This window comes from Glycine max, chromosome 5, assembly GCF_000004515.6.
Source record: "Glycine max cultivar Williams 82 chromosome 5, Glycine_max_v4.0, whole genome shotgun sequence".
Taxonomy (NCBI): Eukaryota; Viridiplantae; Streptophyta; class Magnoliopsida; order Fabales; family Fabaceae; genus Glycine; species Glycine max.
This window is the reverse complement of record NC_038241.2, coordinates 39,224,565-39,239,698: the sequence shown is the minus strand read 5'-3', so window position 1 is coordinate 39,239,698 and position 15,134 is coordinate 39,224,565. Positions and strand designations below refer to the sequence as shown.

Sequence of the window (15,134 nt, the reverse complement as noted above, 5' to 3'; positions counted from 1 at the left end):
CTTCATTGTTATTAATACTTGAAAAAGATATAACTTTTAATTAAAATATTATATCAAACACTTAGTTATCAAAAATAAATATTTTTAAAAAAAAATTAAAAATACAAATGCAACAACAAAACATTAAAATTTGAAGTAAAAGATCATATTTAATCCATACACAAATACTAGCAACCAAAATACTAACACACATACAAAAAATTAAACTAAAAAAATAAGAAAAAAAGGAAAATATTAAGTGAGTTGAAATGCATTTGAAAAAAACAAAAAAAAAACATTGAAATCTACGACTGCACTAATAGTCAATTATTTAGTTACCATCACCACGTCAACTTCAGTTACGAATTCCACCAAAAGCTATTAAGTAATAATTGTATTTTGACTCTCTATTAAATTATCTAGTTACATAATTAGTAGTACTATACTATATAAGTGAAAGATTAGATGTTATCACCAATCCCCGAATAGAAGAACAAAAGTTTTGCAATAAGCAAATTACACTTACAAATGGTATACAAAATTACACTTAAAAAATAAAACAAAATACTCTAAACCCAAAAAAATTTCTTCAAATCACATTTTTTTAACAAGTATTTATACACAAAACTCAAATTTAAAATTACCAGCTAAGTTCAAACAACTTTCTATCAATTAATCCATGTGCTCATTAACATTTAAATCACAACTATTGCACTAGTATTTTACATTTAAGTGAAATATACAATGTATCAATAAAAAAACTATAAATTAATTAAAAAAGGAAGTATGCCTGCTTAATTCATTTATTATGTTAAAAATAATATATTAATTGAAAATTAAGATAATAAAATACACATAATTAACTGACAATAATTCTCCTTAAAAAAAATGTCATACGTGTATATATATATGTGTGTGATTATTTAGGAAATAGTAATAATTTAATATTAACTCATCTTCAAAAGAGTATAATCCAATTTAATATATAATTATAAATTAAAAATAAATCAATTTAGAGCATAAGCCATTCAAATTCGACAAGAAAAAACAAAAAGTTTAAATAGTAATTAATTTGAGAATTTTTATAAAATAAAAAAACAATAATAAAGAAATAACACGTCTTTAAAAAAGTATCATATTTATTATGATAACTTAATAATGTTTTTATTTCATTGAATATCTCTGATTAAAAACCAAAAGATAAAAAAATAAGTTTTTTTATATCATTTTCCCCCATTTTACATTTAATTTTAAAAAAAAATCATCACTTCATTTTTTTATTAGTTTTTCTTTTTTTTTTCCTTTATCATTTTCTTCTTTCTATCGGTACACTCCTTCAAATTTTGTAGATAAAAAAATATAATTAAAAAAAGAAATTTTATTAAATTTTGTCATCATTAGCAAATTTAATAACTGTTGCACATCTAGAACATAATAATTAAAAAACCACTTAATATACGTTTAACATCTTCTTTCTACCCATAATAAAGGTGAGAATAAAAGGGTAAATTAATCAGTTAATTTCATATGGAAAGAATCACATTTTCCATTTACGGTGGATATCACTAGATCTCCATAAATTGATAACCCATTTGAATCTCAAACTCAAACTTAAAACTCTTCTCTATCTATATAACGCACCTTCTTCTTGTTCACTTCTCTCTCTCTCTCTCTCTCTCACTTTTTCTCTTGACACGGAAAGAAACAACATCTGAATTCTGATGGGTTTCCCAGTGGGGTACTCGGAGCTCCTCTTCCCGAAGCTTCTCCTTCACATCCTCTCCCTCCTGGGCCTCCTCAGGAAGCTGATTTGCAGCCTCCTCCGCTTCATGGGCCTCCACGACTTCCTCGAGCCCGACATTGCCTGGGCCGAAACCCAGACCCGAGTGCCCGAAGAGTTCGAATCCGTGTCGGCCACGCTCATCCGGGAAATCCTGCCGGTGGTGAAGTTCCGGGAGCTGGTGGATCCCCCGGAGACGTGCGCGGTGTGTCTGAGCGAGTTCGAGGAAAACGATGAGATCAGACGGCTGGCGAATTGTCGTCACATATTCCACCGAGGATGTTTGGACCGTTGGATGGGGTACGATCAGAGAACCTGCCCTCTTTGCAGAACGGCCTTTATACCGGACGAAATGCAAGGTGCTTTTATTCAGAGACTCTGGGCTGCCTCTGGGATCGCTGATCCTTTGTAGTATGCTACTATATATATTCTAAATATTTCCTTTTTTTGGGGAAATCAAAAGCCTGAACCAGAAGAGGTTTTTTCTTTTTTTGTTTATGTGTAGTGTATATATACAGAGGTCATGGAAATACTCAGACTTCTATCAATTGTATATCGATTTCTTTTAGATGATGGATTTTTGTAGAATTGGGATCTGGTTCGTCTCATATTTTGACCTATACAACATAATTGGAATTTAATTATGTTTGAATTCATCTTAGCTTTAATTTTTACATTAAAATGTGTGGAGTCTACTAGGGGGTTTAATTTGGTTTTGAAGAATTTACCAATTTCGAATGTAAAACTATGAAAGTTCATGAATGACAGAATGCACGCGAAGCATTATTTGATTTGAACAGCTACAGTAACATGGTTTATAGGGTTTTGGTAACTTTAGTTTAAGGACATTGTTTAAGAAAGTACTAGGTAATGAATAATTATTTTTATTAAAAATCATACTAAAATGTATTAAGTCGTGATAAAAGTATATTAATGCTCCTAAACCATTTTTAATTTATTAACCGGCGGCCCCTATCATATCTTATCGGTAGGATCTATCGAGTATTGTTCCATTCCGGATTTGAAAGCAATCGTTTGTTCATTAATTATCGGTGTTATTAAAAGGTACCGTAAATTCAAAGAGTACACTGCACGTATTTCTTTAATTGCTTTAATAGTAGTTTTTAGGTCTTAGCATTTTGGAGCTTGAGTGGCAGTGGATGGAGGGCTTCACAGATTCGACAAAATTTGAGTCATAAAAAGACAGGAAGCTCTTTATTTTCTTTTGAACGTTTCTGCGCGGAGGTAACGTAGGACAATGGTAATTGATATGCTGACTCGTTTTACTACCATAGGAAAATCAGAAAAAAAAAAAAAAAAAGCGTAGACTGACGCTGGTGCAACATGCAAATAATTAGTGTTTTTAACATGATTATGGTAGATGGGAAAACCAACATAAAAAGAAAGAAAAAAAAAAGTGGGTCGGGTAGCTTTTTCATCGTTTAATGGTGATGATGCTCTTTATAGATTTCTTGGCGCCGGATCCGGGTCATCAATCTTTGATTTGCTTCCTATAAGCTAATTATAATAACTTCACAGTAGTTTTGACAGTAAGTAAACTATTTATATCATACTTTGAACCAAACTATGAAAGTCAGGTCAATTCGGATCAGCCACAGGTTGATTTGTATCTACTTACATATAAGTGTTTGTTTAGGTAAAAGTACTTTAACAAGTTATTATATCAGGTACATAAAAATACGTTTTATGTCAGGATATGTTAAGTAAAAATAATTTAAAAATAATATATTTTATTTAAATTGTTTTAAAAATAAATTTGTATGATACATTATTTTTTTAGAAGCATTTGTATGATATACATTATAACACATTTGGTTTTTGGTAATGTTCATTCCATTTGCTTAAGACTTTCTTGATTTGGTTCCTTTTGTGGACATCTTTAGCTCCGGTTTCATATGCACTAAGATTACTCCCTTACTCAACATTCTCATCAAATAAAAGAAATTATTTAGCACCAATATCATTTATTTATATGAAATTGTGTAAAGTCACACGTGAAACAATAATGAGTTGTAGTTTTAAATAACAAAAACGGCATGCTGCTTAAATATCTATCATGCATCTAGCTGTACCTCAAAGGCTAAAAAATGTCCAAGGAGAATTGGTAAATCTGTCACTGTTGTAATAGTATTTTCATTACTCAAACTTTTCGTTTACATTGATCAAACTACTCACATTAAGGCAACACGGCCTCTTTTGTTATCCCTACGCATCCTTTTACGAAGTCGAAGTATTAAAATGGACATCCCGATAGGAGTTATAAGGTCAAGTCACAAGACAAAACTTGCTAGGGGAAAAGCAAATTAATTTATCAATCGAACTATTGCATTTCACCACAAACATGTACCCTTGTTCTATGAACCAATCAATTGGTGCTGTAAACCAACACAAGGCATGCTAAACTAATCACTTAGGGTGGCCAGAATATCCTGGTGGAGGATATACAACAGGGGGGGGGTAACCGGCGGGGGGATATTCTGGTGGAGGATATGTAGCAGGGGGGTGGTAACCGGCGGGGGGATATCCTTGAGCAGGCTGTCCATAAACTGGTTGTGGTGGAAACCCAACAAAAGGAGGAACTTGTTGATCAATGCGTGACATCTGCTGAACAGGAGGCACTGCCATTGCTGGTTGGGGTCCAAATTTCCCGTCACGCTTGTCCATCTCAATCTTGTGCTGAGTCTGCAAACAAAATTTGCTTAAGTGATAATTATCATGCATAGGACATAATGATTAACCATTTCAGAAATAATTGAATAAACTTACCTGCATGCATGCACAGACCCTACAAATAAAAAGAATAATAAAATTAGTACAAACTCCTTCCGCTAGAAAGTGAACAATATATATTTTGACTTGAGACAGAAGAGGAAGCCTTACGTGCAGTACACAAAGTCAGCCAAACAAGACAGCAGCTGAGAAGCCTCTTGAATTTCACTGCTTCCCACAATCATGGCAACAATAGAGAATATACATGCAATTTGTTGAAGGCAAAACATGAAACCCTAAACAAAAGAGTTACATGTAATTAACAGAATATCAATGAGAAAATAAAACATTTGCATGCGTATCTGGCGGTGAATGCAAGTGTAAAGCAGATAGAGGGAGGGAGAGAGTACAATAATGCAATTATCACATTGCGTGGTTTGAATGTTAAATTCATCTTGCAATAGAAAGCGGGTTGAGGCGACTGAATTTCCAAAGCAGAGGAAAACCTGAAACAAAGACGCATAGGAATAAATAAAGCATGCTACTTGAAAAAGCCACAGAAAATTCAAGACCCAGAAAACCAGCTCCAAAGGAATCCTGCGTGCTCTTTATTAATTCCAAATAACAATTTATAATTGCTCAAATGCTATTTCCTGACACCCAATAAATGAAATAAATGAACAACTTAAAACCAAAGGAACAGTTATAATTACGGCTCAACTTAATAAATGAAATCAACAGCTTACTTAGCACAACTACCTTCCTAAGTCCTCTTTTGACCATGAAAACAAAGACTTCAGTTCATCATTAACAAAGACAAACTAGTGAAAAGACACTCTAGGGGTCTATATTCTCCATTTTGAATACTGACATTTCTATCTAAAAGGATGTTCAGAAATTTTGAGTTGTATTTTGATTTGATCATTTGAGTCCCTGTAATTTTGAAAACTTTAATGGGTCCTCACATCCAACCTACAGTCGGAAACTTATAACACACTTCAATTGAAAATTCCCAATTATTTAACCTTAAATCTTCCAACTACCTCATTTGCTACTAGGGCGGCATCTAAAATATGCCTAGTGCCTACCTTCACAACATTCCAAGGAGAGATCAAAAGATTTTGCTTTGATGGTTAAACGTTTTAAGTTTTAACCCACCATTTATCCCTCACCATTAAGAGTTAACTATTTTTATCAAATTTCATTCGTGATTTCAAACACAAGAACAATAACAGCAGTAACAAGCCTAATCTCGAACGTTGGAAACAATTTACTATCCTAACCATAAAATCCTGTACGTGCATTTTCTTTTTCATTAATTCATAACCTAGCCATAAAGTAAAGAAAACAGGTTCACATTTTTATACCTCAGTGCAAAGGCAAAATTCTGGACATTTACTTTCTCCACACCTACCACTGCAAGGCATGTAGCCAGCACAACATGTGTATCTGGAACAAATAATAAGACAGATATATCACACAAACAGACTGTAAATCATTTTGGAATCCTGGGAAAACAGAAATAGTATCAATTACCTTGACATATCATCATAAAGGGCTCTTTTGCGAAGAAGGTAAGACACACATGGCGCACTATAATGGAACAATAGAAAATTAGATTACTTACTGCAGAAAATAAATTAAAGCAGTGACAGACACAGCAGATCCTCAAAATATCACAGCGACGTAGTTTTCTTAAGGATACAAACTATTCACAACCAAAATAAAGACAACATTTATCATTCACGATAGTATCAAATATTTCACGTATCACTTTGCTCGATACCATCAGACTCCGTTCACTCAGGATACAATACTGACATTGTCAGAGACCAGATTCCTTCAACACTCATCACCTACTGTCCAAGACATTATTGTCCCCAAAGACAGAGCCACGGGCCCGCCATTGTTATTTTACATTCACCAACCCCTTGACAATTCAGTAAATCTTAAACCACCCGGAATAAGCATAGTTTGTCTATACCCTACAATATGAATATGAACGTTTTTCACCCTTTCTTCCTCAGATCTACAGATCTTATAAAATACACAATTAAACGAATAATAACACCGATCAATTTGAACAGAGCGCAGAAACTCCTTTTTCTTTAAGCAGAATATCAAATTACTTCGTTAGTCCACGCAAGTCAACGTTAATGCGAGTTCTATAACTCGAAAATGATAAACAGCGAAAGTGAAAATTAAAGATTCGATTCCTCGTCCAAACGAACAAAATTTCAGACTAGAAACAACAATCATCAGATCTACAGAACAAGAATTGACAAGAACATCGCCATAGTGAGAGGAAGTTCCAGATCACATACCACCACAACGCGAGGCAACAATCTGCGCAAAGTCGTGTTTCGAAGACGATGTCAGTGTGAAATTAGGAAGCCGAAAATTGAAAAAGTGTGTGTGTGAGAGAGAGAGAGTCCTTACAAGGTGTATCGGCCTGAATGGATCTCAAGAGATCGGTGTGCCATAAATTCCGGTAATTCTGCCGTGACAGCATCTTTTCGATACTCTCCTGCGACGCCATGGCGATTGGGTTGTTGAGCAGTCACAAAACCCTACTAGATCAGATATATCCTTTCGGAAATGCGGATACGATATAGGTATATATAACAGATAACAGATATGAGGAAATCGTGGTCGTTTTGCTGAGAAAATAAGGAAATGAAGGAAGAATCCGCGTGGTTTTGGGTGTTGAAGCTTGGTTGATCCCAAGTAAGCCCTCTAAGTCTCTAACAGACAAAGTCCACCAGGACTTCAATTAATTATTCCCTACATCACCTTTTTAATTACCTTTTATTTTGCAAATAATCTTATAATAACAAGTATCAAAACAAATATCATTTTGCCAAAAGAACAAATAAGTATTAATACCAAAAACTGTATAATTTATTTTTTTTATATAATGCGTCAACTATTATAATTTTTAAAATAATTATTACAAAATTAATAATTATGAGTTCGAGTCCGAAAATCCTCTTTACATATACAAGAGCAAGACAATGCACAATCCTCCTCTTCATTCCTTATCCATTTGTAATAATTAGCTAATAAAATTAAGAAAATTAATATTTTAGTATATTTCAATTTCAATTAGTTGTTGTTTTTTTGTTGTGTTCTCACTTTACAAAAAAAAGTTGTATGGTAAATAAAATATGTAATTTAAAGTTAAAAAATTAAAGGAAATATTAACTAAAATGCTTTAACTGTATAAAATTTTGTATATTATTGTTTAATAATGTAAGATTATATAATTAAAATTTATTAATTTTTTAATTATTATTTTAAAAATTATATACAAAGTTATTTTATTTAGTTTATGATATAAAATCCTTGCAACAATATCAAACATAAAATATTATACAAAGAGAATAATTTTTATACATTTTTAATGTAAAAAAATTATATTATTAACTAATCTAAATTATAATAGGTTAAATTTTGGAGATAATTTAAATACTTATAATTTATTATATATTACTATTACTATAAAATCTAATTTGATAACAGCCTAAAAGAACTTATTGAACTATTTTATTCCTCTTATAAAGTGACGCTTAAAGATAATAAATGAGAATAGCGTTACCTTTGATTTTTTTTTTTTTATGACCTTTGATTTGAATGAAAGGGTGTTGAGCTCGTAATGAACGCCACTGTAATTGAAAGGCCACCTTTTTTTTTTTTATTGCTTTATCGGTTTTAAGATGTCTAAATAAAATAATGATTCTGTAAAAGTTTTTTATAATATTATTTAAACACAAAAGTACTACATAAATTTATTATTTTTTATAATAATTATTGAACATTACAAAACGTTATTTTGATCGATGGATAATATAAATTTTTTACACTAACAATATAGACATAATATTTTTCATATTTTTACATAAATAATAATAATAATAATAATAAATATGTAAGCTAGCAATATATATATATATATATATATATATATATATATATATATATATATATATATATTATAAAAGTTACTAGTGGGAATTGGAACGATTTACATGAAATCATGAATTGAAATTTTAGTGCAACTATTATACACTGAAAAACAGTCCAATATATAAATAGCTTTTTTATCGTTAAAATATTGATTATATTTTTAATTGATCCTTCCAAACTGTATAAATTAATTTAACATCAACCGGTTACAACAACTAAAATATTTGACTAATTGTATAAATTATTTTTATAAACTTGACTATATATATATATAAACACCCTCATAAATGTTCATATGACAAGATATTTTAATTTTTTTAAAATATATTTAATGTCCCTGATAAATCATTGTATTTTATTCAGATCCCTAATAAATTATTTTGTTATTTCAAGTTTTTGATATATTAAATTTTTTGTTTTGAATCTCTATCATGTATTACTTAATAAATCTTTCCAATATTATTTATTGTGTTAGGTCATTAATTAACTAACTATAAAAAATTAAAATAAAATTTTTAATATATCATATATCAGATACTAAAAAAACAACAAAAAATTTATTTGGGATTCAAAACAAAATTTAATTATTTATCAGGGACTTTAAACATATTTTAGAAAAAAAAAAAAGAGAAGCTTTTTCCACTGCTTTAAATATATTTTTTCCAAAGAATTTAGTTTCTTAAGGTTCATTTGTAACAATGTTTAAAAATGTAAAAATAACATTTAGATTAAACAAATATTTTAAAAAAATTATAAAAATGCACAAAAATTAAAAATTTCAGTGAAAATCTTTGAACAAAAAATTAGATGATAAAATTTACAAAATAATGATAGTTAAAGAATAAAATATGCAACTAAGCCAAAGAAAATTTGGGCTAGCTATACCCAAATTTGGCAAGGAGTGGAGAGTTATTATCAGATGTGCATATAGAAATTGGATGGGTATATAGAAAGAAAATCGTTTTTAAGGTGCAGTGAGACTTGGGCCTAGCGTTGGATTTGGGCCTCAAACAACTGAGCGAAGTCACTCTTGAGATTGAAATCTGAGTGAGAGCCTTTAAAAAGCAACTCTCAGAACTAATTTAGGAATTTGGACAAACTTGTTGAAGAGGGAATGGCGTAGCTAGGTACAATCACGTCATCGCCTTTGGCTGTTGAGGGCGTTTTTAGCTTAGCGTTGAAAAATGAAAAAATTTCACATTCTATTACAAATTCAAAATATGTATAACTTTCATTTAAAAGTTTGTTTGTGCATGTTAGATTCCACTGATTTTCAAACTCACAACTATTGGTTTAAAAAAAGAGAATCAACGTTGGAGTTGTTCATGTTACAGTTTTAGTGTTTACTATGATTGTTTGGGTGTATTAGTCACCCCATATTAAAAATATTCAAACAATGATATAATATATATTTTTTACTTTATCTCGTCATATCTCAAATTAATTTATTCTACTTACTTTTCAAATTCAAAGTTATTAGCATCCTCCTCCTCTTTGGATAATTTATGGATTTTCATAGAGATTTTGTGGTAAAGGTTTTAAAAGGAAAAGCAGATATCTCAACCTAAGACAAGAAAAATAAAAATAATAATCTTACAGTATATTTTTTCTTACAATGTGATCTAATTACATAATGTCATACATGTTAATTTTTATAATAACTACTCTAAAGTTTCATATAAAATTATTTCTGATTCATTGACAACTCTACATGAAAATTGAAATCATCTGAAAATATTTTTAAAAAAAATAATATCTACAATATAATATATATATATATATATATATATAATTTCGTATCCCATTACCTAGAGGCTCTTCGCTATGCGAAGATATGGAGAATGGATGTTGTAAGCAGCCTTACCTTTACATATACTTTACCACTGCACCAGGGTTCGCCCATATATATATATATATATATATATATATATATATATATATATATATATATATAAATAATGGGAATATCCTATTTTGATTTATACTTTTTGTTAGACACTATTATCTTTAAATTTTATTAAGTAATTGTCCTTCTTCTCCGGTCTCCATATTTCATTTTCTTTTTAAATCTCTCTCTCTATAAATTAAATTACACTTTCATTCTAAAATTCCCACCCTCTTTGTCCTTCTCTTTTTTTTTGTTGAAAAAATTATACTATTTTCCCTATTTTATCATACTTAAAATTTGTATAAGGAAGATCAATATTATAATTTGTTAGTGTAAAATTTTGTCTTCTTTTACTTTATGAATCTTGTGACATGCAGCAGCACTGAAACTTATTTTATGATAGATGCTCAAATAGAACTGGTTCATTTTGTTCCAGCTTGACGAATCAAGCAAGCCAAACTGAGCCTGTAAAAAGATTATTATTATTATTATTCAAATAAATTTAGACAAAAAAATATGGGTCAATTTAGTGTTGATCAATAAGTCAATGGATAAGCCAAACTAAAAAAAATGTAACCCACTAAAAATTCTGTCAAATAGGACCGCTTTCCTCGCTTTGGACGTTGGGTTGGGTCAGACTGAGTAAAGAATAATTACAAATACTTTGAAAACTTATGACTATAAATCAAAATTTTAAACTTTTAAAACTAAAAATACCGTCGAAAAAAAAAGTACTGCACCCTACATCCAACTTACAAAATAAAAAATTCAGTAATTTCGAGGAGAGGGTGTAATACTGTAATTTAAAACAGAAATTACTAATTTGTAAGAAAACGTTTTACTTAAATTGGCACGAATTGTATTTCGTAAAAAAACATAATATATATTTTATTTATTACTAATTAATAATTTAAAAAAATATCCATGCACATAAAAGTTCGTATATTCTGTGCGTTAATTATTTCGTGGTGAATGGTTGAATTTAAATAAAAAGGGTCCACCAAGCGACCTTGGAGAATATATATATAGAGAGAGAGAGAGAACTAAACGTTTACCATAAAAATGTGGTGCATTAGAAAGAAGGAAGCGAAATACTAAACATCTACCATAAAGAGAAATACTAAAACGTCTACGAAAGGAGAAAATAACAATAGATAAAAAAAAAAACAAATAAAAAAAGAGAGAGGAGAAAATGACAAAGTTGCAAGGATGATTTGCTGTAAAAAAACACTTGATAAAACTAAGTCTTAGACCATCTCTATCGGAATTCTTAAAAGGGTGATATTCTTGTTAAGAATGAGTCTTTGTTAAGCATTCATGATTCAACCATTGGAGGCAAACTCTTATTAAGCATCAGATGCTCATTTAAACACCGGTGTTTAAGATCATTTAAAAACAAATATATATATATATATATATATATATATAAAATAAAAAATAATTATTATGAGATCACTTGCAAAATTAAAATTATTGTTATTAAAATATAAGGATGTAAGGTTACTTGTTAAGCTTATTTAGTAAAAAAAAACTAAGTTGTTGAATTAAAGAAAAAAAATTCCTTAAAATTATAAAAATAAGTAATATGTAATTGTGTGACCTATTTTACTAAAGTAAAATATTTAGTAAAAGAAGTTAAAAAATCTCATAAAAAAATAATTATTACAATGAAGATAGAATTATCATTTTTCTACGGAATTGGTTAATTATATTTTTGTTAAATTAAAGATAAGAGTCAAATGGGATCCAATGATGTGAGATTATTTATAAGCAGAGATTTTGGGTTCAAATACTGCAACTATTTTTTTATTCCATCTAAAAAAATGAAGATGGTCTCAGATATAAATAAGTCGTAAAAAAAAGTGTAGCTTTAACATTTCCCTGCTATAAATAAGGGATGCAGTACTCTCAACTCTCAATCTGCGTCGTTAAAGTGAGAAACTTTGTCGTGTTGTTCAAGGCCTTCAATTTGATCGTTCAAAGCTCGAATTGTACTCACAGAAACAAATACATGAGACAAAATAGCATCCGTCACCAACCAAAAGAAGAAAAAAGAAACAACTAACTTCGTTATTATTATTCTGTAAGTTGTTTCAATAACCATTTTCTGTTCTGTGTTGTTTTAGTCGATTCATTTCAGAGGTTCAATTTTGTCTCTCTATGTCTTCTGATCTCTATGCTTTTGACACTACCTTTTACACACATTCAAACTCAGACTCGGTTTCCTCTGATGGAGTTGGAGACCTTCCTTTTCTCTCGGAATCTTTTCCTTTCTTCGCCAATTCTCAAGAGAATTCCAATGCTCTTTATAATTCCCTCGACCCGTTTTCCCCTTCTTTTTTCTCTTTCTCACCTCCAAGTTCCCACTTGGAAAGCCTTAGCCTTTACCATGCTAACCACGTGCAGCCTCTGTCAAATGGCCAAAACTTGGCAAATGAATTTGGAAGCTTCTCAGCTTTTGATGGGTCTGAAGTGAAAACTGAGGAATGCCAAATGGGTGTTGATTATGTCTACGGTCAGCAACTCCTTCCTCACAGTCACAGTTATAGTGGTGCTGAGAATTTTTCCAAGTACATGCTGAGGAGCTTCAGCAGCAACTCCTACGAAGGGAAACCTTACAGTGACACTCGCGAGGATTCTACAAAATTTCAAAGCCATGAGATGAGTTCCCCTGAAGACACTGTCTTTGGTGGACAAATGAGAAGGGTTTGCAGCACAGGAGATTTGCAGGTAAAATTAAAAACACCCAGAAGTTTTTTTTTTATTATAAATTATACTATTTTCTTTCAAAAACTATCTTGTTCGAAAGATTGCCAGATATTAAATGTGATAGTTCTTCTAATGAAAAATTTAAGCCTTGATTCATCCTTACGTTATAAGAGGATTTAACTCAGCTGGGAGGTTGAACAGCGTGAATTGTTGTATCTCATTATCGTCCATTAATAACACCATGATATAGTAATTATTGTAATTTGCTTGTTATTTTTGTAACATTTTTCTTTCAAAGTTGGTTAGATTGAAGCTTGTTTTATTTGTTGAGCAGAACATGAAGGGAAATCACATGTCTCCAACGGAGGCGCCGTTGTTGGAGGAATCGAACTTCAAAGTAGGGCGTTACAGTGCCGAGGAAAGAAAAGAAAGAATTTCTAAATACAGAGCCAAGAGAACCCAGAGGAACTTCAACAAAACCATTAAGGTAAGGAAAGAAAGAGTAACAAATAGTACTATTTCTTTGTAATTCAATAATGTCTCAATGCATGAAATAGTGGCGTATATATGTGTGATTAAGAGAAGTAATATGTAGGAATAGGTGAAGTTTGATATTGGATAAAAATAAAAAGTTTGAATAACATATTAGTGGCAAGATAAAAATCATAAAATCTGAGTATTAAGATTTTGGTTTAAGATATGAGGTGAATTTTATTTTATATAATTACTGATGACTTAGTATAAAGGTCTCTGATTTTTATTTATTTTTTATATGGTTACCAGTATGCATGCCGAAAGACACTTGCAGATAATCGACCACGCATACGTGGTAGATTTGCCCGCAACGACGAGGCCAGCGAAACTCCCAAGGTTTCATGTTCCACCCGAGATGAAGATGATGTCGATTTCTGGGTAAATATTAATTACTAATTTTGTTGCTTTGTCAGTTTTAATTAGCAAAAATGAATTAAAGCTGGTAAAATAAGATGATAGAATATGCATTTTTTTTATAAAGTTATCATCTAATTTCTCTAAAAGTTTATATACATAAGTTAATTTGAATGTATATGAGAAAATAATTTATTTTACTTCTCAATTTTCTTTTTCTCTAAATATTAGTGGAAACTGGATCTGATTAATTAGAATATTTAACTAGTACTAATAAGGTGATTTTGTTGATTACGTAGTTGAAGGGGTGTTGATATAATTCATGTGTTTTTCGTGCAGATGGAAGAATTGCGATTGCATGAAGAGCAAGACGATGTAACAGTGGTAACAGAACAGTATTTAATTGAGAAATTATGGAGCTAGCCAGTTTCAATACGGTGGCTTTTGAGTTTTAGAACACTGAATTGAGCCTTAAGGAAAGTTCAGGCTCATAGTGCTTTGTCAAGGAAAAGCCTCCATAAGTAATTTTAGGTGCAGATGATTTTTTTTCTTCCTTTTTTTATGTTCAATTAAATAAAATATATCGATAAGTCCGTGTACGTGGAATCTGAGATGTTCCGGAGGACAAACATGAAATTGGGTTGTTAGACAAGGATGCCCCGGTTAGATTAGTTGTAGTTGCACACTTGCACCCCTATATATTTTTTTATTCCAAGTTATGATTTACCAATTGATTAGTGTATCTGTGTGTATATAAAAATCATATTCCATAATCATGACATGTTTTTAAACAAAGGAGTAATTATGCCTTTATACATTCAACCTTCTTTGAAGTGAGGAATAAAATTAACACGAGATATATAATTAAGTATTTGACTAAACTTTTATTTTTAGTTTAGTAAGTATTTCTCAACCAAAATTTATTAATTACTTTGAAAATAAATTTAATTTTTTTTTATCTATATATAAGATGATTAACCAATTATCAAATATAACAAGCGTTCATGTCTTTTAGACTTGATGATTGAAGGACTTTGAATCACTTGATAATAAATATATTCATTTTTTAAGTTTGACTTTTGAAAGATTATGAACGATCTAGATTAAGAAAATATAAATCATATTCTATAATTATAATGTCTAATGGAATCTTTAATATAGGATGATTGAGCCTTGAATCTTTGACTCAAATAC

At 30.4% G+C, this 15,134-nt stretch overlaps 3 protein-coding genes across 3 annotated transcripts; 2 read left to right on the top strand and 1 right to left on the bottom strand.

The window, feature by feature from the left end:
• Positions 1 to 1,514: 1,514 nt before the first annotated feature.
• LOC100789020 (brassinosteroid-responsive RING protein 1) lies at positions 1,515 to 2,347 on the top strand. The gene has a single exon (XM_003525335.5). It carries the CDS (start codon positions 1,701 to 1,703, stop codon positions 2,169 to 2,171), a length of 471 nt encoding a protein of 156 aa, XP_003525383.1. The 5' UTR covers positions 1,515 to 1,700; the 3' UTR covers positions 2,172 to 2,347.
• Positions 2,348 to 3,881: 1,534 nt separating this feature from the next.
• On the bottom strand, positions 3,882 to 7,285 carry LOC100788490 (uncharacterized). Its single transcript, XM_003525334.5, has 8 exons — positions 6,929 to 7,285; positions 6,814 to 6,835; positions 6,026 to 6,082; positions 5,857 to 5,938; positions 4,900 to 4,995; positions 4,661 to 4,785; positions 4,547 to 4,565; positions 3,882 to 4,462 (listed from the first exon to the last, which is right to left on the bottom strand). The coding sequence occupies exons 1-8, from the start codon at positions 7,026 to 7,028 to the stop codon at positions 4,187 to 4,189; spliced, it is 777 nt and encodes a 258-aa protein (XP_003525382.1). The 5' UTR covers positions 7,029 to 7,285; the 3' UTR covers positions 3,882 to 4,186.
• Positions 7,286 to 12,112: 4,827 nt separating this feature from the next.
• Positions 12,113 to 14,808, top strand: LOC102665661 (two-component response regulator-like PRR95). Its single transcript, XM_006580497.3, has 4 exons — positions 12,113 to 13,073; positions 13,387 to 13,539; positions 13,836 to 13,964; positions 14,280 to 14,808. Exons 1-4 carry the CDS (start codon positions 12,504 to 12,506, stop codon positions 14,361 to 14,363), a joined length of 936 nt encoding a protein of 311 aa, XP_006580560.1. The 5' UTR covers positions 12,113 to 12,503; the 3' UTR covers positions 14,364 to 14,808.
• The last annotated feature ends 326 nt before the right edge of the window (positions 14,809 to 15,134 follow it).

What these genes read in the sequence shown, in the direction of transcription:
- LOC100789020 (XM_003525335.5), top strand. Translation starts at nt 1,701, where the DNA reads ATGGGTTTCCCAGTGGGGTACTCGGAGCTCCTCTTCCCGAAGCTTCTC.
- LOC100788490 (XM_003525334.5), bottom strand. Translation starts at nt 7,028, where the DNA reads ATGGCGTCGCAGGAGAGTATCGAAAAGATGCTGTCACGGCAGAATTAC. An exon ending in TGTTGCCTCGCGTTGTGGTG is followed by an intron (nt 6,083 to 6,813) that starts GTATGTGATCTG and finishes GTTCCATTATAG; the next exon opens with TGCGCCATGTGTGTCTTACC. An exon ending in CTTTATGATGATATGTCAAG is followed by an intron (nt 5,939 to 6,025) that starts GTAATTGATACT and finishes TATTTGTTCCAG; the next exon opens with ATACACATGTTGTGCTGGCT.
- LOC102665661 (XM_006580497.3), top strand. Translation starts at nt 12,504, where the DNA reads ATGTCTTCTGATCTCTATGCTTTTGACACTACCTTTTACACACATTCA. An exon ending in GCAGCACAGGAGATTTGCAG is followed by an intron (nt 13,074 to 13,386) that starts GTAAAATTAAAA and finishes TTTGTTGAGCAG; the next exon opens with AACATGAAGGGAAATCACAT. An exon ending in ACTTCAACAAAACCATTAAG is followed by an intron (nt 13,540 to 13,835) that starts GTAAGGAAAGAA and finishes TATGGTTACCAG; the next exon opens with TATGCATGCCGAAAGACACT.